This window comes from Acipenser ruthenus, chromosome 54, assembly GCF_902713425.1.
Source record: "Acipenser ruthenus chromosome 54, fAciRut3.2 maternal haplotype, whole genome shotgun sequence".
Classification (NCBI taxonomy): domain Eukaryota; kingdom Metazoa; phylum Chordata; class Actinopteri; order Acipenseriformes; family Acipenseridae; genus Acipenser; species Acipenser ruthenus.
This window is the reverse complement of record NC_081242.1, coordinates 5,527,739-5,551,391: the sequence shown is the minus strand read 5'-3', so window position 1 is coordinate 5,551,391 and position 23,653 is coordinate 5,527,739. Positions and strand designations below refer to the sequence as shown.

General features: G+C 38.0%; 1 protein-coding gene across 1 annotated transcript in view; it reads left to right on the top strand.

Annotated features, from left to right (window-relative positions):
- Positions 1-4,217: 4,217 nt before the first annotated feature.
- LOC117398021 (Fc receptor-like protein 5) overlaps positions 4,218-23,653 on the top strand; it is a 38,766-nt gene continuing 19,330 nt past the window's right edge. Inside the window, exons 1-8 of the mRNA XM_033997012.3 lie at positions 4,218-4,395; positions 12,791-12,826; positions 16,189-16,476; positions 17,017-17,295; positions 19,278-19,574; positions 21,099-21,386; positions 21,983-22,276; positions 22,721-23,017. Of these exons, the coding sequence (XP_033852903.3) occupies positions 4,365-4,395; positions 12,791-12,826; positions 16,189-16,476; positions 17,017-17,295; positions 19,278-19,574; positions 21,099-21,386; positions 21,983-22,276; positions 22,721-23,017 (1,810 nt within the window). The 5' untranslated portion in view covers positions 4,218-4,364. The remainder of the gene's footprint in view (positions 4,396-12,790; positions 12,827-16,188; positions 16,477-17,016; positions 17,296-19,277; positions 19,575-21,098; positions 21,387-21,982; positions 22,277-22,720; positions 23,018-23,653) is intronic.

Genomic DNA, 23,653 nt, shown 5'->3' with positions numbered 1-23,653 from the left:
ATAATAATAATAATAATAATAATAAACTATTTAGCCTTGGACAATGAAGAATCAGGGGAGACATGATTGAATTATTTAAATTATTTAAAAGGAGTTGCCATAGTTCACCCTAAGCAACACTTTATTGTGCATGTAGTAGGGCTGTACTGTTACATGTGGGGATCTGCTGAGAGAACGAGAGACACAGAGGGTTTGAGTTTGAAATGTCCAGGTTTTATTTAATCACAAGCAGGCAGTTGCAGTTGTTGGTGGCCGCCACTAGGGTACAGACAATGGTAGCCGTAGTGCGGAAAGCAATATATTCACTTGCAGAAGATGAATAACACAGACACACACACACACACACACACACACACACACACACACAAAATATTGTCAAGAACAACTAGGAAATAAAAGGGGGCCAAGTGCTACTCCCACTAAAAGGGAGGTCTGCTTCAGGAACCTTCTCCCTACATAAACTAAAGTAAACTTGGGTAGGATTACTAAATCCCCTAAATGAATCTCTACCTCTGGCCCTCAGGATCCCAGTTTAACCTGCCGTTGCCCTTAATTCACCCTGGTTCCACATGCGGCCCTGAGGGTTCTCCTTCTCCCCCTCCACGCTTGCAATGTGCCGACCAAACACCAAACAAACAAAACAAAAGAAGAACCAAGAAGCTGGCCTTTCAGCCTCTTTCTAAAGGCAGGTGACCAGAGTTTATTGATTGTCAAATGTTCAATTCAGCCCTGGCCATCTGCTGCACGTTCATTTTAATTAAGCAAGCAGGGAGGTCTAACCTGCCAGCCCTGCCACCAATTAAACAAATTAAACACATTATTATTTACAAACCAAACCAACATCTTATTTACATGGGCAGGGCTTCACCCTGCCACAGTGCAGTACAGCAACCAGGAGCACAGAGTATGGTTAGTAAAGAGGAGATAGACTTTTCTGTATTCACACACACACTACTTCAAAACTAACTGAGGTTAGTTACTGCTCTTTTAAAATACATGTGGTGTGATGCACTGTGTGCAATACCTGCTTGTGCATGTTAGCATTTTGTATCTCTATTTTAAAAGACGCAGCTGCTGATTTTAGACTGTGTGGGTTTTGTCTCATGCTTCCTGTCTCTAAACCACTGCAGTTGAAATGTTTTTTCTGGGTGTGCATAGTGCAGGCTAGCAGGTACAGCTGTGGCCAAAAGTTTAGCGTCACTCTATAGAATGAAGTCATTTTGCTTCCTAAAGTCGAATGAAACCTGCTGAATAATGTTACATTAACATATTGACTTACATACCGCTTTGTAGTTTTCCACATACATAACGAAAAACTGACATACATTTAAAAATGTGACATTTCCAAATCTAACGTGAAATGTTTCCGGTAGACTTTTGTGATATCATTTTGTAGTTTCTTTGCTTACATAATGTTAAATCAAATATCTAAAACATGTTTATATAGTTTTTAGTTTTAATTAGGTCTCAATCCTAAAATTCTAGATGTTGCAAAACTTTTGGACATAGCTGAACATTGCTTCAGAATTATTCAGAAAAAATATTTTTTGAATAAATGGGCTGTTCTTGCATGAATGATTACAGTGGTAATACATAGGGTAAGAACAATTATTGGTACACTTTACATTAAGGGTAGATGTAAGTATAGATGCAGTGCAAATAATTGCAGATGCAAAATTCAAATTGCATTGCGGCCAGGCAATTATTTTGCACTGCGCCCTATGTAAGCTTAAGAGCAATGCAAATTACTAAACACACACAAATAATGAGCCGCAATTGTGATAATGAAGTTCTCAATAAGTGCATCGGTCTATTTAGCGACCACACTTGCAGAGTTAGGAGTACAGAGAGCAGTAGTCACTGTATGACATTTGTGGAGCATGAAAATACAAACCAAAAAACAATATGTCAGAGGAAGGGCAGCAAAGTCCCCTTGCTCACGGAAAAGAAAAGTTTTCTGAGAAGGAGCTGTGAGTCCTTACTGCTGTGGTCACTCAGCATGAAACCGAGTTGTTTGGAAAAGCCTCAGCTAACATCAGTTATGCTAGTATCCTTAGGAAATTATATGTATTGGCCTGCCCTTTTCAGCATGACATCCAGAAATTTGCCGAGCACCCTGGGAAAGGTGGATTGGGCACTCCCTACAGACATTCCAACTGTGGTCTGAAAGGAACCAGGCTAAGCAGTGCAGAGAACATAGCACTTTGACATGTGCAGGAATAGCTGTCCCTAGATTGACGCTGGGGTCTAGCTCATCCCTCAATTCAGCTATTAGGTCTTGGATGACCTGCGGAGTGAGATGATAACGCTTTAGCACCGTATTCTCCAGCATCCCAAACAAAGTGACCCTGGGATTGAATATGCAGGGTCTTCTTCGTCTTGCCCTTCTCCTCCGAACGTGTTCCTGTCTCTCCTCAACAAGAGCCAAGTGTCACCGCATCAGGAAGTGTACCACTGCAGCCATCCTGAAGCCAATGACAGGTCTCTGCAGGTGTGTGCTTTTATACAGCTCTTCGTTACTCACTTCTACAATGGCTTGCACCTTGTAAGAAGAGGTGTAAAGTTTTTGGAGGGTCAGCAATTGCCTAAGTGCAAGGCAAAGTCCTCACATCACATTATAATGTTTGTGCATGCTTAGTATCCACATCCCACCCAATTCCATTTGAATGCATAACAATATAATATTAATGGAATAATGATGGCAAAGTGCAAATTTGATAGCGGGTGCAGAACGGCAGGTGAGGACCATTCTTTAAATATGCCGCATTTTTAGGGGGATTTGCACCCGCAAATCACTTTGTGCGTATCCTTAAATCTCCCCCTAAGTGTCTCTAATTAGACTTAGTAAATACATGTGTACTTACACATAATTATAATTTTATTATGCCTAGTTACAATTATCAGAATTTTCTCAAAAATGTATTTGGTCTTGATTGTTTATTGTACTGGAAAACTATTACTGCTAATCGTATTGATAGTGAATAATTTGAGAGCTTGTATCTAAAGCTAAAAAAGACCAGAGCCACTGCAACTCAGATGTTTCGTTCCTCTGTCTTCCTGTAAACAACCGTTTTGTCCATAAAGTGATGCTAGTGGTTCAATGCCACATAATTAAGAACTTAGAAATCCACAAGCAAAACTGTTCAGAGGTAGGCAATTCCATGCATTTATAAATCTCTGTGTAAAAAGTGCTTAACTTACTTTTACTCACATTCCATTTATGCCTGCTTGTTCTCCCCTCTGTGCTAAATTAAAAGTAGTATCTGTCTTGGGTTAACGGTATCTATACAATTTATGATTTTAATGACTTCAGTCAAGTCCCCTCTTTCCCTTCTTTTTTTGTTGGCTGAAGAGTATTTTGTAGGCTATGACATGGGCAACATTTAGCTTAGGAAACAGTTTATTCTGCTACCCAAAAAGCAGAAGTGATTCACAATTCACAGGTCAGACCCATAAATTGACATTAATACCTGCAGACCCACTACAGTCACTGTACAACCTGCAAAATAAAACTGATATGTGAGGTCACTGTTTGGGTGATGTAAAGAACTGGAGTTTGTGATTATCAACATATGATTGCATGTCCACTCCATTCATTGATGGCTTCTTAATTCAAGTTGCAAATTATATCATTTTAAATGAACCAATGTTGTTGTTTTCTTTTTCTTTTATTGATTTGAAATGTAATTTTAATAATTTAGGTCAAATTCTTTTGAAGAAGGGGAGGGGGGGCGACCTAAATTAGTGATTGTCTAATTTAATTGATGACTTTAACAGGCCACGCATGTGATATATTTAAAATAAAATAAAAACAAATGCGAAAATGCATGAGACTTTTTAGAAGTTGGTTAAGAGGCTTAATGAAAGCACAAAGTGATCTAATAAATTCACAAATTCCACCATCAAAATTAAGAAATACAAAATTGCAACATCACAGGGACATACAATACCTATTAGAGGATGACAAGCCATGTTAATTTTTTCTGCTGCAACAATTCAAATTTCATACTGATTGTTTTACTAAACCATGCAGTCTCAGGTGTTGCATACTGTAGTTCCTTGTCTTTGAATTCCCAAACCTCTGTTCAAATAAATGTGAAACTGATAGCACTGTTGGAGTTCCTTTTTTGTCAAGTTAGGTCAAGTTCACAATAGGCCTTTGCAGGAGTCAGGTGTTTGAAGAAAGAAGTATTTTGAAGCATCCTGTAGCTACACAAGACAGCGCTCCAGAATAAAGCAGTGCGCGATGGTCAGACACACTGTGACACTTTGAAAGCAATTTAAAAAGACTTTCTCAGAAGAAGGCGAGCTGTGTGCTGCCCTGTACATGCTGCAGTGTTTAACTTCGTCTTTCAGAAGGCACCATGCGACCTGTGGGACTCAGCATAATACGATGTAAGTAATCCGTTCTTCTAGAAGCTTCACTTAATACTTTACCACAATATTTTTCATTCTTAGTGTTTTAGTGTATGTATTTATTCAGCTTTGTAAAACTATTTTTTGTTTCACACGGTGTACCATAGAGTTCTATTTTTGTTTTACTTTGATGTGTTATTTGTAACATATTTTCTGAACTTGCTATTATAATTGTTGGGCTTTTAACTGTTGTCGGTAACACATTTATATTGTAGTTACATACTGCACTTACACGTCATTACAATGTTATTATGCATAATTTTGTCCGAAATGGTGTGAATTAAATTATTTTTTAATCATTTAAACCTTTTATGTACATCCAAAAAAACTTTTAATTTATTTCATTTTTGTACACTGCACCCATACCGGTAACACTTTAGTTTAGGGATCAGTTATAAGTGGTTATAAACAATAAAATAAAAAAAAATGGCAAAAGTGTATAATAACTGTATTGCAAAACAAAGCAACCCCATGCAGCTCGTGAGACAGACATATAAAGACAGACAGACATAGAGGCATAGAAAGACAAACAGACCTGAAAAGATTAGGCTATATCTGTTATAAGCAATTAAAAAAAGTAGCAAAAAATAAATGACAAAGGTGTATAATAATTATATTATATGCTAATCATATTCTATAATTGTTAATATTATCATTAATAACAGGTTTATAGATTGCTTATAATCACTTATAATGGATCCTTAAACTAAAGAGTTACCGTTATACCTCTTTTCAAACACTCACACACACATATATTAAAAGTGCTTTCATTTTCAGTAGATATCTGCAGAGTCTTCTGCAGAGCATCTTATGTGTTTAGTATTTGTACTAAAAATGGCTTCTGAAAATGTAACTGTTTATGATCATTATGATGACGATGTAGCTGCAGAATATGAAGAATCTGTGGAAGACTGAGAATTCCGCGATTTCCCAGAAATTCCGTTTTCCAAAGATTTGGACTGCCTTTAATTATGTCCAATACTACAGAAGGATGTAGGTCCGGACCGAATCAAAACTTTGACAACCCGCTAATCGCACTTAACAAAACTGTATTTAACAGCGTTTTCTTTTTTTTGTAAGTATCTTATTTCTTCTACTCATAAAAAGAAAATGCTATTAAATACAATTTTGTTAAGTGTGATTAGCGGGTTGTCAAAGTTTTGATTTGGTCCCAGCCTTAATCTGGAAGAAAGTTTCTGAAACCAGTTTTCAAGCTGATGTAGTAATACAAAACTAAACTTCAAAATAGAAATGCATTCTAAAGTTTCTTGTAGTATTACTACATATACAGCAGTGTGCAAATGTATTAGAACACCTCAAGATTTGTCATTTATATCCTTTATATACCTACCTGCATGAGAAGTAATCAGTGAGATAGAAACAATAGGCACTCTTATTAGACCACTTTGTGCTTTTAATTAGCCCTCGATTAAATATATTCTCGTAATGCACAGCAGCCCATGTGTGAGAGAGAGTGTGTGTGTGTGTGTGAATGTGTGAATGTGTGTGTGTGTGCGTGTGTATGTGTGTGTATATATATATATATATATATATATATATATATATACATATATATATATATATATATATATATATATATATATATATACACATATATCTCGAGCTTATAAGACAGTACGTCATGTGCACAAGGTAGTAGTCTAATTTACACCATGTCCCTTTGGGTTTTCCATAATAAAGAGATCATTGAAAGGAGACACATAATATGTTACTCAAGCATTTTGCAACCAATCAATCCATGAACTTTATAGATCTTCTTATGCATTTATGACAGTGACTCTTCTAAACATCTAAAGGATATCTATTAGGCTGTTTCAGAGAACTTTTGAATCCTCAGCAACCCACTGGTGACTACACATGTTGTCTGAAGTGAACCCACCTACTGTACCAGTTAAGCAGTGTGTGCTGGAAAGCCTTGTCAGAACATGGGTGAAGTAAGAGCGCAGTGGCGGTCTTACCTGACAATTTCCCATCTTGTTCTGAATTGTCAGCTCTTACTGTCAAGTAAAACATAGTTTTTGCGTTCAGCATCCATTCATTTAGATTGTAGTCCTCTCTGTATATATTAAAGGAAGTTTTTGGTTTGCTATTTATAATGTATTTGTGATGCAACTGTTGTTTTTGTATAAGAACAATTCTCTACTATTATAACAAACATTACCAAGTAGGACCGCATTTTGAAACCTTATACACATATACATCTCATACCTAAAACAAGCTATTATTATTAGGCTATTACACTTTTAAGTTTTAAAACATGAATACTTTAGTTAGGTTTATATTAGGCTAGCTATGTGATTGATTATTAATAACATGAATATATTCATAAATATATAAATGTATTTATATTGTAGCATTTCGGGTTCGTAGGATAGAAATAAATGAAATTCAATAAAAAGGCTCAAGCCGTTTATTTCTTTGCAGGAGTGATTATAAAACTAAAAGCATAAATGAAGGGAAGGGAACTGGGTATCGAAAATGAAAATGATCATTTCTGATTCTTTATTTCTCTACCCACTTAATCTTTCCCGCTCTCCCTCTCTATCCCTCCATCCACACACCTTCTCCACTCACTCTTGTCTCCCCAAATCCCCTGGTCATTTCCATGCACCCCCTTATATCTCCTCTCACTCCCCCGCCCCCCACATCTTTCATGCTGTTTGTGCATCCCAATGACCCTACACACACATGCACCATGCAACCCCTGCACGCACGCACTCAGGCACGATGCAACCCCTGCATGCACACACACATGCACCATGCAACCCCTGCACGCACACACACATGCACCATGCAACCCCTGCACACACACACACATGCACCATGCAACCCCTGCATGCACACACACATGCACCATGGAACCCCTGCACCCACACACATGCACCATGGAACCCCTGCACTGACACACACACATGCACCATGCAACCCCTTCATGTACACACATGCACCATGCAACCCCTGCACGGACACACACATGCACCATGCAACTCCTGCACGCACACATGCACCATGCAACCCCTGCACGCACACACACATGCTCCATGGAACCCCTGCATGCACACACACACATGCACCATGCAACTCCTGCACGCACACATGCACCATGCAACCCCTGCACGCACACACACATGCACCATGGAACCCCTGCACGCACACACACGCACCATGCAACCCCTGCATGCACACACTCAGGCACCATGCAACCCCTGCATGCACACACATGCACCATGCAACCTCTGCACGCACACACACATGCACCATGCAACCCCTGCACGCACACACACAGGCACCATGCAACCCCTGCACACACACACAACCACACTATTTACACACACCTGATTCCCCCTTCCCAGGATCACTACAGTATTTATATTTATACCTTGTTTAAAAATGTCCATTGATTCAAATGACGTAGTTAGGAGGAGAATGGCACATTTTCATACAATTGATTCAACCATTTCATCACTTAATACAAACAAGATAACAGCCTAATAATCATGAACAACAGGATCTCCCAGATACTTGTAACTCCGATAACTAGGGATTGCAACATGTAAACAAAATGCTGGGGTAAATCACAAACAAAAAAAAACAAAAGAAAAACAGTTTTAAGTGCTGCCTTTACTTTTTTTGGTTGAAATGCAGCTACCCTAGTGTATTCATAACTATACTGTATGTGTTGTGCGTCACGGTTCAGAACATAAATGATCAGTCAAATGCTGCAAATCCGTGATTGTTTTTGAGCAATTTATTATGTGATTGTGGTGTATGGAAACAAACCCTCAAACATTTGATAATACTGTATGAATTATCATGCACATCATATTGTTTGTAATACGTTATCGTACACAATATATTAGTATTACAAATATGGACCTTTTATGCTTATGTTTTAAAGTGAATATAATGCATATAATGTATATGAACTAAATATATACTGACTAATATCTTGGCTGTAAATATTTAAGAGGTACAATTTCATTCGTTGCTACATCAACTTCTGGAGTCTCCACTGGAGAGAACATAAATCATGTTAGGGCAAAAAATGATTTTTTTTTTTTTATTAAATATCCTTACGTTGAGTAACGTTAAGCTGAGTAAAGTTAAGCTGAGTAAATTAATTTAATTGAAACGTGCAAAAGTAAATAAATCTTTATTTTTTATATTGTGTACATTGCCATTGAAAAGATACACCAGGAGGGGGAGTTGAGACTGCCAGTTATTTTTTTTTCCTCTCAGTCCAAATGCAAAACACTGTTTGAGCAGAACAAACGGGAGGAATAAAAATAAATTCAGTGCTGTTTCGGATTTAAAACATTTTTGGATAATGTGCAGCCATGTCTTTTTGTGGTTTTCTGTAGCTTTACAAACCGCTACAAAGATTTGAAGTGATGAAGTCGGGGTGAGTGTGCATATTGACAGATTCTCCAGTTTTGTTTTCATTTAGAAAGCGGTTTGTTCCAGCTCGGAGAATAATGTAGCTTGAAATGTTATATTCTTCTCCCCAGGCATTTCTTACATTTCTGCATAAATCCCTTAGTATTTTATAAAGATTTTCTTAAGATGTGCACAGTTGAGGCAAGTCTTGAAAGACAGCAATTTTTTTTTTTTTTGGTATTTTTTTCCATCTTCCAGTTCATTTAATTGTTCTTCATCCAAATCATCATGTCTACTTACTACTTGCTTTTGCTGGGAATTGGTCACTCAGTTTTATAGTTACTGTGCATCTGTAACTGTAAACAAGATGGCTACCGGTACTGTACATTCTGTGAGGCAGCGCAGTGATTTTGAATATGTAACAAGGCTCCAACTGTCTGTACCCATCCAATATATGGACAGTTGGAACCTTGCTCGACCAATCACATTGCTTGTTTCACATTCCATTGCCAGACCTGGATTATAAATATGTATTCCTATTCATTCCAAAAGCATGTTAATGCGGCAGTTAGGATTGAACTCATCGCCACATTGTTTTTATTTTCATTATAAACTACACCACTTCTGTGGAGGTGTTCCATACATGACTGCTGCTGCATTTTACCACATTGTATTAGACATGTTAATGCAAAGAGTGCAAACCCAGTAATTCTAGCAAAATAGTAAAACAATATTGATTGTTTGTATCTACATAGTTTTTTAAATATATGATGCATAATTGTAAAGTCTCTTAAGGTGGAATCACACTAGACAGCATACGTGTCTTAATGTAATGTAGTAGCCCTTTATGTCAGTTTAAACATGTTTTAATGGAACAAGACATAATGGTCATTTCACAAGGTCTCAAAATGCCGCTTATGTTTTGTCCATAAAAACATGTTTAATTGTTATCTATTAATGAAACATTATATATTATTTTTAATAACTCAGGAACCGTTTCAGGTTTTTTCACCAAACCTTCAAAAGGCCCTACCTCAGCACAGACCCATGTGTACATTACTTGGCTTGGTGCAGTAATTCAGTAAAAAACACAAAAAACACCCATGTTAACAATAGGGAAAAAAGGGAACTTTTTCAGATCCCGTTAACAGCACAAGGTGGCATCATGAAACTCCCCACGCTTTCACAACATTGCAAGTCAATGGAACATGCAGATCTGTGGGTTAAATAAGTCCCGGTATCCAGTACCAGCATCAAAATAAGTCCCGGTACAGAGTACCGGTGAATACCGGCAGAATTTCACTCCTGCCGACAGGGGACTATAATACTGAGAGCCGCAGGAGGTAACTATATTTCTTCCCGATGGGCCTTAGTTTCCCACTATGAGCCATGATCTGAAGTCCATATTTGTTTTATGAATCAGTCAAGAAAAATGTTTTTGAAGTCCATAGCGCATAGTTATTAAAGGTTTTTTTGCTTAGAACTGTCTGTCTGACTTTCTCACTGCAGCATAAAATTCTCGGAGGACTCCGTTGATTGTGAATTCAGAAAACAGTCAGAAAACAGTCAGAAAACACTGAAAGCGACGTTTTTATGACAATTTTAGTGTTTGCAGCATCTTTGTTTTGTAGTATATTTTGTAATTAATTTTCTGCCAAAAAATCGCTGTCCAGGAGGTAACATTTTGCTCGGTGTGATGATGATATATATATCATTAATCTAACCAATATTGAAGAACAAGCTATGACTGAGTTGTTAAATGATGATGATATAATGATAAGACCAGCAGATAAAGGCTCAGGAATAGTGATAATGAACACAGATGACTATATGAAATCTGTAGAATGTGAATTAAGTAATACATATACATATGAAGAAGTTAAAAGCAATAAGATCAATAAATCGGTAAAAGAGGTTAAGGAAATTGCGGAGAGACTATACAATAAAGGCATTATATCAAAATAATCAAAATAATACATGCAGCCACATAATGCAAGAACAGGCCTAGCAAGAGGAAATCCTAAAATGCACAAAGAAAATCACCCTATGTGAATGATAGTCAGTAGAATTGATACTCTAACACACATAATAGCTGAAATAGCAGAAAAACAACTTAGGTCGCACGTTGAGAAATTACCAAGCTATGTTAAAGATACAACTTTCCAGAGAATACAATTTTATTTTGCATGGATGTAAAATCCTTGTACCCAAGTGTCCCTCGTAAAGAAACTTTAGAAGCTTGTCAAAAAGCACTAGATAATAGACTAGATAAATCAATACCAACAGCAGAGGTGCTGAACATGATCAACATAGTTTTAAAAAACAGTTATTTTACATTTGTTGATAAGAATTACAAACAAAACAATGGTACAGCAATAGGATCTAAATTGTGAATGCATTTTGCCAGTACATACATGGGGAAATGGGAAGAACAATTATTTAGAAAATCGGAAAGAGAACCTTTACAATAGATTCGGTTTTTAGATGATATTTCTGGGGTTTGAACACATGGAGAAGAGTCTCTTTTCCAGTTTCATAAAATGGCAAATGAAATACACAGTAATATTAAAGTGGACCTTCAATGGACAAGAAAATAAATAGAATTTTTAGATACCATAGTAAAATTTGAAGAAGGTTCAATTGAGACTGACCTCTTCTGTAAACCTACTGACATGCACCAGTATTTACACATGTCCTCTGCACATCCGATACACACTAAAAGGGCAATCCCAAAGGGTCTAGGAATAAGAATATGAAGAATATGCTCAAAAGAAAGTGACTATGTAGAAATGTATTAAAAACAAATCTTAAAAAAGAGGACACAAAGAAAGAATTATAGAGACGGAGTTAAGAAAAGTGGATAAACTAAAAAGAGATGATCTACTAGATTATAAAAATAGAGATAAAAAAGTCAAAAGAGTCCCATTAGTAATGACTTACTCTAAACTTTTGCCCAATATTTCTAAGATTGTTTGGTTTACAGTAAACAAAAGAATAATTGACAAAATAGGTTATACGAATACTTGCACCAGTCGATGTAAAGTGTGTAAATACATGGACAAAAGTAAAAATATAATTAAACATAAGAACCCCACATATCCACTAAAAACTAATACCTACTGTAAAAATAGCAATGTTGTTTATGGAATAGCCTTTGAAAAATGTGATGAAATCAAATATGTTGGAGAGACTGGAACAACTTTATATAAAATAATTCAGAACCACCTTTCATTAATTAGAAATAAAAAAAAATGAATGACCCGATAGTACAGCAATTCACCAGTCAAGGACATGACATAAATGATGTAAAGTTTGTAGTATTAGAACAGCTAAAATTAGACAATGCGACATATAGAAGAATAAAAGAAAGTAAATGGATAAATAGACTGAACACAATTATGCCAGTGGGACTCAACAGAAAAGAATGAACTAATTAACTTCAATAAATATATAACATTTAAATGAAATAAATAAACAAAATTCATTCAAAAGTGCATACTAATGCGCTGGGGAGGCCAAATCAAGACTGATCCTCAAAGCCAGCATTGCATGATAATATAAATATAAGTTTATATAAAGTAATGTTAATTAGAATTAATACAGATTCAAAGATAGAAGTAAAAATGATGTCACAATATATAGAACACCATTACATCATGTAAGAATAAATCATGGATTTGAATATAAACAATAACAAGTAGCTGTCATGCCGTGAAACACCTATAAATACCAATTGATTCAAAGGTAGGCTCCCTTGAGAAAGATATGTACAACATATCAAAAAGCTGGGCAGCTGGCTCTTTGAGCTAATATATATATATATATATATATATATATATATATATATATGTGTGTGTGTGTGTGTGTGTGTGTTTTTCTCATGTAGCATTGCATTTTGGGGGATTTTTTTTCATTCTTAACCTGAGCTTCCTTTTCAATATGATTTTAATCTACTATTTCAATTTCTGTCTTGCAGTTTTAACTACTGTAGCCTGCTTCGGAGCGTTTGGAGGTGAGTGGTCAACTTATATACAGCACAGGAGCAGTGTGTTGCATGTGTTTCCACATGAGCAGAGACTTCTGTCCCAAGAAGCAAAACTCAGACTGGTCTTTCTATTTCACGGCAATGGGTACATTTCACAGAAACCGTGAAAAAAATACAGCATCAGTCATAAAATCTCCATTACTTCAACATTTCTGTTGGGATGTGAGAAAAGGGAGGTAGTGTGCTCAAGAGGAACTCTGTGATTACTTTCTTTTTCACTTCACCAAGAGCTTTCACAATAAATCATCTAACAGGAGGCTACAAACAGAAAGGGGTTTCAGCTAAAGCATGGGTTTACAAAATAAAGTTTAATGATTTTTATAAGTTTGCTATTACGAGCTGCAGTATGGCCAAACCGTAAACAAAAAAAAAGAAATATAAATTGTGCCTGAGAAGTAACTATTTGTAACTGTAACTAGCTACATGTAGCAGATTACTTTATAAAAGCAACTTCCCCAACACTTCTGATTGATTAGTGCACATATTGATAAGTACCTTACATCATTATACATATGCATCCTTGCATCCAAACACCCCCGTTTTCTTTACTATGCATAATAAACTTTGCAGTAAACTGCAGTTTTTTTCCTGGTGCACCCAAAAATGTGCCCCTGAAGAAAGTGTGTTTTTCCTAGAGGACAGTCACGTACCAATCTCTGCAAGAATGCATCCCGTTTGACAAGGAATACAAGTATTGCTATATCAATGCTATAGAATAAGTAAGAAATAACCCATGACAGGATGTGTGGTAAGACAATTCTTACCGCACACCCTGGGTGCTTTGTGAGGCACGAGGTCACACACACTGTCGACAGCAAGGAACGTTAATTCGCCATCTTCATCAAGCTTTTCCGAAGAGCACACTGCTTCTGCTGTCCAATCACAAGGCAACTGGTGATTGAGTGGAAAGAGTAGTTTCAATCTGTTACTAGACAGGACCTCCACTCTCGATCTAGAGTAGGGTATTATACATGGTACAGGTTTCCTGATAAAAAAAATAAGCAAAGGATCAGTGCACTTCAAGACATATTCAATTTATCTGGTGGTTTACACAACAAATTAAAATAGTATAATAAAACCCAAAATATCACTGTTGGTAAAATTACTAATTTAAATTAATCACAACACATATCTATAGCGATGATATATATTTATAATCTAGTAGCAAATATAACCTAGCAGCATTATATAGTTTAGCAGCCAAGTATACACGTAGAATTGTGAGGGTCTGGAACCACCTCCCCAGTAATGTTGTTGAAGCTGACAGCCTGGGATCCTTCAAGAAGCTGCTTGATGAGATTCTGGGATCAATAAGCTACTAACAACCAAACGAGCAAGATGGGCTGAATGGCCTCCTCTCGTTTGTAAACTTTATGTTCTTATAGTCTAAAAGCATAGTTCTAGCAGCAAAATACAGTCCAGCATCAATTTAGTTCTGGCTGTAATGTAAGGCAGGGAACAGGGAAAAGACTCAGCTGATATCAACAGTTATAATAAAAAGTAACAATAGCTCAATGAAAGGTGCGTGACTAATGTAATTTAAGCATAATGCACCACAACTAGACAACAACGCTTAGCTAGTTGATAGAAGTATCACCCCACAACTTCCAGCGTCTCTCTGAGCAGCTCTCTTTCTCTCAAAGTGCTCGTGCTCTTTACTTCTCTCCAGTCAGCGCCGCTCGGCTGGTCGTCTTTGGCTCCTCACATCCTGACTTCTCTTGAATATCGTTCCCAGTCCACCAATTGTCCCATGCTGCTGCCTGCAACTCCCCAAATTCCTCACGTCCTGGTCCCGTGCTGCTGCCTGCAACACCCCAATCTCCTTTTCTCCATCCCGTGGCATTGCCATGGGAACAGCCAACAGCAGCGTGTGTACAAAACATAAAAACACATTGTTAGTTAATACTCACACAATACATCAACCGTGCTTAAATTAAATAAATCATTCAAAACAACACATTGTGAGGAAAAAAAGGAAAGAATTAAATAAAACGTTCTAAAATCACAACAATATAATTCAATAATTACACACACATTTGTCACCCTTGACACATGGACAGATGGACATGATCCCTCAAAACTGTGAAAGAGAAAGACTGACCTGACATTACCAGTACAGGTATGTTTCAGTCAAAACACAACAAAACACTTCAAATGGCCTTTCCTGTTGGGCATGTCTGTTTGGCATACCTGTTCTCACTGTAACACAGGAGAATATATAACAATTGTAATATTGTATAACGGCAACTTACTGCAGAAGAATATGTACAATAGTAAAACAAAAAAGCAAATTAAGCCCAGTGTTTACAAAAATTACAGTCGTGTCCTCCAACTCCAAGACCTGGTATTCATTTTAAACAATACGACATTCAATTAAAACTACGTGCATTTTGTTTTAAATCGCACGATTTGAAGGAGCATAAAATCCATGCTTCTTTTTTCTGCACTTATTTCTGGTTATTTGGAATCCCTTGGCAAAAATTGAACATTGAAAATACTTCACAGCCAGTTTAATCAAACACTGTGTTGGCCCAGCCCAGAGGATGAAAACATGTCAACTTTGCAAGAGCATGGTGATGTATTATGGTTTTAATGTTCAAACTGTATTCAAAAAGCAGTGCAATGCGTCAGAGTAAGGGGACACTTTTTTGGGGGTTTGTGGCAATGTGCCCGGCCCCTGTGTGTATTTTTGTGTTTTATGTTGTATGTTGCGTGTTGTGTGTTAGTGTTGGTGTATAGAGATGGCTGCACGGGATATAAATGGGTGTGTGCAGCACGAGTTACTTAAAATGTATAATTGTATTTAGGCACGGGGATTGCACTTCACTTCACATGCTTTTAAAGTATTTAATATGTGAGCACGAGGTTGCACTTAATTAATTCACGTGCTGGGATTCAAGTGAATAATTAATTAGAAATTGAATCCTGGCACAACAGTATATATAGATGCATGTTTCACTCACTCAGGGTTGTGTGCTCGGTGAGTGCAGAACGGGTGTGGAGAGGAGAAAGGAAAATAAATAATAAGGTAAATAATAAGTGTTTGGACTCACCGTGTTTGTTTGTCTGTCTGTCCACTGTTTGTTTAGTGTTAATCTGTTTTGTTTGTCTATTTATTTTGGCCTCAAGTGCCGTGTCCTGTTTTCTGTTTAAAATATTTTATTTGTTTCATTAAACCTACTGAGTGCAGCCATTGCGTTTTCAGTTTCAACCCCAGTACTGTCTGTCTGAGTGACAGCTAGCCTGTCACAGGGGTAAACTATCGGACCTGTAAATATTCCCCTTTAAGTCCATTAATAAAACCAGTCATTTCTAATATTTTATTTCAGAGGGTCACCAAAGGCCTGTGCTGAGCCGGATCCCTCCAGAGGGAGATGCATTCGAAGGAGACACAGTTACTCTGGTGTGTCAAGTCGAAGGGAATCCAGAGGAATGGGAATATCTCTGGTATAAAGACAGAATTCTTGATCGCAAGACTGAGACACCCCCTATAAATACAAGTTACATAATATCTCCTGCTTCCCCGTCTGATAATGGGGAGTACCGATGCCAAGCTAGAAGAAAGGATGACCGGACTACACACTATTACAGCACCTCTATTGGGTTACAAGTATCTGGTAAGTCATTTCCTCAAAACGTACAAAAACTAATTTCCACTAAAGAATATTGACTGAGATCATAGAACCCATTTAACCCTATAGTGCCTGAATTATGTAAATGAGAACACTGTCTTTTCATCAATACAAGTAATTTATGATTTAAAATAACAATAATAATTCAATTCCTTTTTTTACAAGTTGTATATATGATATTTTGAAATGTTCATGCTGGTGTGGTTTTTTGCTTGGGCAGTGAATGCTACATTTAGCAGTGTAGTGTTAATGTAATTGCCCTGCCATTTACTAGGTCAATAGAACTTTGTTGTCCAGGGTTTGGAGGGTTGGAGGCAAAACTAGCAACTGCTGCCTGTTTCAGTTTATCCACGATTTATTATTATTATTATTATTATTATTATTATTATTATTATTATTATTATTATTATTTACATTTCCCTGCATGTGTTGGACAAAAAATTGGAAACACCTGCTATATGTGGCACACACTTGCAAGTCGTTGTGTAAATGTACTTATTGCCTCTACCTGTGTTGTTGATACAGAACTGTTTACTAGGCCTTCTATGACAGCTCCTCTTTGGAACCCAGTCTGGGAGCGCGAGTCCTTCACTCTTCAGTGTCAAGTTCAGTTTAATAACAGGAGGAATGTGACAGACATCCGATACCTGTTTATCAAAGACGGGAAGGAGCTGGAGTCCGCTGGACCACCGGGGAACTACACAATCCCAGCAGCAAGGGCTGAGGATGCTGGGAGATATGAGTGTCAGGTGGAGGCAGGAGGAGTTAGGAAAGCAAGTGATTCAGTGGAGGTTAATGTGAGAGGTGAGTCACAACCCTGTTAAACTGATACAAGAGGTATACTGCACACAATTAAAGGATATTTGGTCATATAGAGTAAAAATCAAAGGAGGTTATGATGATGTTGTGTAATGCACTGGTAAGACAGGACTTCAGCTGAGGGAGCACGAAGCAGCTTTTTCAGGAACAACAGCTTGAAACCTGGTTCCAGGAGACCTAGATTGAGGCTATTTTCTGTATTAAACTCCAAGTCTCCCCTGGTGTGCCGTGCAATGGCTTGAAACCTAGTGTCCTGAAACCAAGTTCCAAGCCACAAAGTGGCTTTGTGTTCCCTCAGTTTAAGAATACCGTGTGCCTGGTAAATACACAGCCGTTTGGTCTGCAGAGTGAGTCATACAGCACAGGTCTGCAGAGTGAGTCATACAGCAGAGGTCTGCAGAGTGAGTCATACAGCGCAGGTCTGCAGAGTGAGTCATACAATGCAGGTCTGCAGAGTGAGTCAAACAGCACAGGTCTGCAGAGTGAGTCATACAACGCAGGTCTGCAGAGTGAGTCATACAGCGCAGGTCTGCAGAGTGAGTCATACAGCACAGGTCTGCAGAGTGAGTCATACAGCACAGGTCTGCAGAGTGAGTCATACAGCGCAGGTCTGCAGAGTGAGTCATGCAGCAGAGGTCTGCAGAGTGAGTCATGCAGCAGAGGTCTGCAGAGTGAGTCATACAGCACAGGTCTGCGTCCTGTGAAGTCACCAGGGCCTCAATGGGGATTCAAAGAACACCATAAAAGAGTTAGAGGAATAAAATGACATTTTAAGATACTGACTTAATTTTACAAAACATAATGTCATTGTTTGTTTCTCATTTATACATTAAAAACAAACATTTTGAAACTATGTCCTTTAGCTTCGTACAGTTTCACATGAAATAAATCAATTATTAGTTAGCTTCTCTTAAGTTTTGGTCACACGAGCAACTTTTGTTGATGGCAACAAGAGGATGACAGATGTTGCCCGTAATCATGCAGTGGTCACACGGTCAACAAACCTACAGTCAACAAGTTAGCAACCTTCGGGCGACAAGGTTTTGCAAATCAGTCATAAACATGTTTGTTGTCACGTGAATAAAAATCCTGTGCTTCTGGTACTGATAGCTGAAAGTGAGCAAAAAGGGAAATTGCCGGCTTCACCTTTAGACAACGAGGCGTGGCAATCTAGACTGCTTTAGAAAAGTAATGTTGGAGTTTACACTACCTTTTCCAAACAGAGCAGTTATGTATGTTTAACACGAAAAGTGATTTTCATGAAAGAAGGATCAGCCTTATTTCTAAATTATGTGTCCATCTGGCCATATTTGAACATGTGATTTTGCTGTGAAGCAGGATTGGCTGGAATACATTTTGTTGCCTTCATGTCGTTGGAAAAATAGAAGTGAGTCCTATTCTGTTGACTGTGTGTGGACGGGCCGGTCACACAAGGGAACACACGGGAGACAGCTGTCACCCTCTTGTGGAGTGGAGTGAGTTAAATAAAGCAAAGCGATGGTTCTGGAAGGGAACTCACTTTAACCTTAGATCAAATCATGTAAACATTAAGCATATTTTAGTTGCGTCCAATGCCAGAACAAATCATCATTCGAAAAGCTAGTATCTTATTTGTCTTTCGATGAACAATAAGTCCAAAGATGGGTGAGGAAGGGATTTATATCTTACCCCAATTCATTACGTCCCCACTGTGCGCCAGAGTTCACTTCCTTCTCCTCCCCAGCCTCCACCTGCTTTTTGGCTTCGTCTAATGGGGTAGGGCAGCTATCCTGCCCCCTTCCCTATGGTCAGCCTCCCCACTTATCTGTGAGGTAATTTATAGGCAGGAGTACCTCAAAAGGTGAGAGCAAAGCCAAAGAAAGTAGTGTAAAATATGTATAATATAGAAGTGTAGTCTAGTCTATGTTTTAATAAATAATCTGTGGCATGAGTTTCCTGAGTAAACCGTATTTCTCCGATCCCCCCAGCGGGTATGCCGAGGACTACCCTGACCCTGGAGCACCCGTGGGGAGAGATGTTTGTGGGAGAGAGAGTGTCTCTTACCTGCCTGGTGGAGGGGGATTCTGCAGGCTGGAAGTATCTCTGGTACAAAGACAGCCAGACCGCTCCCTTGCCCCAGCCTGAGAGCAGCAGTGACGCTGGAGCCAGATACACGATCAGTGCTGCTGCTCTGTCCCACAGTGGAGAGTACTGGTGCCGAGCTGCAAGGGGGGCTGGCTACTTTCATTCAGATTATAGTAAAGCTGCCAGGCTGAAAGTCTCTGGTGAGTAATTGAATAGATTGTTACCTTCTTACTATGTAAGCGTAAGGCTTTTCAGAGACTTTGTGTGGGTTTAAACAATCGAGAGCATTCCAGATATCTTGAACAATCAGGGTCCAGCAATACAGAGGTTCAGCATTAACTCACTGACTGTTCGGTCACTGCATAACGTGAGCACCGACAACAAGCCACTTGCTTTCTTACTGAGCAGTGTTGCCAGATCTGAAAAATGAAAATATCGTATTGGAGCCTCAAAATGATTGTATTTCATGAAAAAATTAAAGAAAACATGAATGGAAATGTTTTTTCGTCCTTAATATATGATCATATTGCTGTAAATATATTTTAACTTTAAGTTTGTGTATGATAAACTAATATTGTGCTAAGTAATGCATGTATTAAGCATATCTGTATAATGTCTAAATGTAGTTAGCTAAAATTATTGTGGAGTGGTCTAAATTAAGTATTTTGAGATCTATATGATATAGGCTATACATAATGGGAAAGAAAATTATATAAATGGGTGACAACATGTTTGCAGCAATAGCATACATTTGGGAGACAATACAAGAAAGATTTGAGCCAAAGAAAATCGTGCTGCCCCTCTTTCATGCTCCCAGACAGTTTATCTCTTTGTAAACTCTTTATTTATGTTGCATTCACCAGCCAATCTGGGTGTCAATGCTGTATAATAATGTTACTATCGCCTAAATACACCCTGGATAATCCACCTCACTCCTGGAATTCTCCCCACTGATCAGGATTCCACCCTTTAAACTTCCATCACACACAGCTATTACAAGCACAGTCACGCTCACATTTAAACATATCACGTTTAAACACAAGCGACGACACAATGATAAAGACAACCAACGAATCACAACCTGCTGGAGCGACAGCCAATCACTGAGGCAATGAAAATGGTTAATTATTGTCATTTCCTGTCTCCTTCCAATGACAGAAGATGAAAAAAATGACTGAATATTAATTTATTTTTTCAAATGTGAGTGTTCTATGAAGCTTCCTGAATTATCGTACATTTTGGTACCGTTCACAATTATATATCATACACCGTACAATGGTCCACATTATCATATAAATACGATACTTATCATATGTCTGGCAACACTGTTACCGAGGAGGGAACTGCGTTACCACTAAAACATTAACTCCAGGAAACACTATCTCACAAACTCTTGTGTTGATTACACTTCAGTACGTTCAAAAGTTCCTTTAAGTTTATTTATAAAGAACACATTTAGCAACTATTTTTTGGTTTACTTTCAAACATTGTACTTTTTCAGTTCTTATCAATAAATGTTATTACAAGTTTCAAATGTTAACTTCTACCCCTTGCTTAACCATAAATATAACCTTGCTAGAAAATAAGTGTAAGATTAGATTTAAAGTTTCTGAAAGAAAAACGAATCTAAGAATGTGTTGGCGTCTGTGGTTCGGTGAGTCCAGAATGCTATTCCTGCCATTAAAAGTAACCCTGAATTTTCTATATTTTAATTTTTTCCACAGATCCGCCTAAGATTATTCTAACCCTACTGCCTTCGAGGACTGATATCTTTACAGGAGACAATGTTACCCTCCGATGTGAGGTTGGACTCAGTTCTTATAGCTGGCAATATCACTGGTACAAAGGAAACAGGCAATCCCTGGCACCAGGCAGTGGCAATGCATCTGGAGCCACTTACACAATCAGTTCAGCTGCTATGTCCCATGCTGGGCAGTACTGGTGTCAAGCTGCAAAGCAGGATGGATCGTTTTGCTTAAATTACAGTCAGCCTGTCATGCTAGTGGTGCATGGTACGTTATTTAAGTAATCCATCTGTAGGTGGTGGACAAATGTCCTCGTTTATGAGAGGAAGACCCAATTAGCAACTTGTACTTTTTTCAAATCATATTCATGCCAATCCGATCAAAAGTGCTGATAATTGATAATTGCTAGGCTGTATTTTTTTCATGGTTCACGGATTTCATGATTTCAGTGAATTTTACCCATTGCCATGTAATATGTGCTGTAGTTCCCCATGAAAACTCCCATTTCTGAAAATAGGGGGTTCGGGGTATCCCCCTTCCTCGAGAATTTTGGACAATGATTAATCTGACCTCAATTATTCATTTACATTTCAAATCAGTAAAAGAAAAAGAAAACAACGACATTGTTTAATTTAAAATTATATAATTTGTAAGTCGAATTAAGATCCCATCAATGAATGGAGTGCGCATACAATCATAATCATTGATGATGACATCTTTTTTTTACATCACCCAAACAGTGATCTTACATAAAAGTTTTATTTTGTGGGGTTGTACAATGACTGTTGGGGGTCACTTGGGTGGTCTGCGTTCAAGTCACCCTGACTGGAGCTTTTATAAGAGGAGTCGTTCTGTTTCTACAGAGCGCCCAGCCGCTGTACTGACCCTAGAGGAGGGATGGACGGAGGTGTTTGTTCCAGAATTTGCTATCCTTGGTTGTCGTGTTCCTGGGAATTATACCGAATGGAATTATACATGGTACAAAGATGAGGAAGCAGTTCAGGTGTTCCAGCAGAACTCCAGTAGTTTGAATGATAACAGATACACAATAAGCTCTGCTAATGAATCTAATGGTGGGAGATACACATGTCGAGGTGAAAGAGCATCTATACCAGTTTACTCCAACACTAGTGACGTCATTGTATTGACCATATCAAGTAAGTATTTGCTTTAAACATCTATGTAATATGTAAGGCTTTCACTTCAAAAACTGCGCCTAGACCAGTGCAGTCCAGTCCAGTCCAGTGCACCTAATTGATGTCAAAAGGAATACAAACATCAAGAAAGTACTAACAAGGCTGCACTTGTCATCAATGTGATCCTAAAAGTGTCATATAATTTGCCATGTGTTTGAACAGTTAGATTGATAATGACTGATACTAGATTGTGAACCATTTTGATGCTTTTAAACATTTGACGTCTTTTGTAGTTCAGGAAATCATTTTGAAAAAAAATGCTAATTATTTAAATAAATTGATGACATGTGATTTTTGCTTTTGTTTTTATTTTAATAATTTGAATGATCCAGTAACACACCCAATCGTGCATAACCTGCTCCAGATTCTGCAGATTGACTTATTCTCCAGTCTTCTGTGTTTCAGAGAACCTGCCGAATATTGTACTCACCCTGGAGCCAGCAGGGACAGAGATATTTGAAGGGGACAACATTACCCTGAGCTGTGACGTTGAGGGGAATTCAACTGGCTGGACATATTATTGGTACAAAGGCTGTCAAGGAAAGGAAGTCTACATGACTGACAGCAGACATGGATCTGAGGCCAATTACACAATCAGTGCAGCTGCACTGTCCCACACTGGGAGCTACTGCTGTCAAGCTTTCAGGGGAGTTACCCCATTGTACCTCGATTACAGCCAGCCTGTCCTGCTAAACGTGCACGGTACATTATTGAATATGCTGGTATCTACAGTGTGTGTGTATATGTATATGTGTATGTGTATATATATATATATATATATATATATATATATATATATATAGTAGCAAAATAGGTTAACGCAGGCAGGCGCATCACACAGGGCGAGGCAATGCACATACAGGCGGAGGGCGGCCGCGAACCCGGGACCTCTCGCACTAAAAGCATAGCGCTGATACCGCTGTACAAAAGGGCTCATGTCCCTGTGTGTGATTACTTCACCTACCAGTCCTGCTGCTGCCTACCCCGTGCACGCTACACTATATATATATATTGCTAATCATGAATATATTGTGTATGGGGCCAAGGCATGCAGTGGTAAAAAGGAAATCTCCATACACTGTATAGACACGGTACCACTTTACATTAAGTGTCTCTAATTACTGCGTATTTAGACAGTAGTTACTAAGTAAATACGTGTGTATGTACACTTAATGACAATGTTATTATGCATAGTTACAATGTACTTAATGTGTATTTTTCTGCTTGATATAACCCTATCCCTATCCCTAACCCTGACTATAAACCAAACTCTTTTCTGATACAATTGTGTACTTACATCTATCATGTAAAATGATTTGCACATCAATTACAATGTAA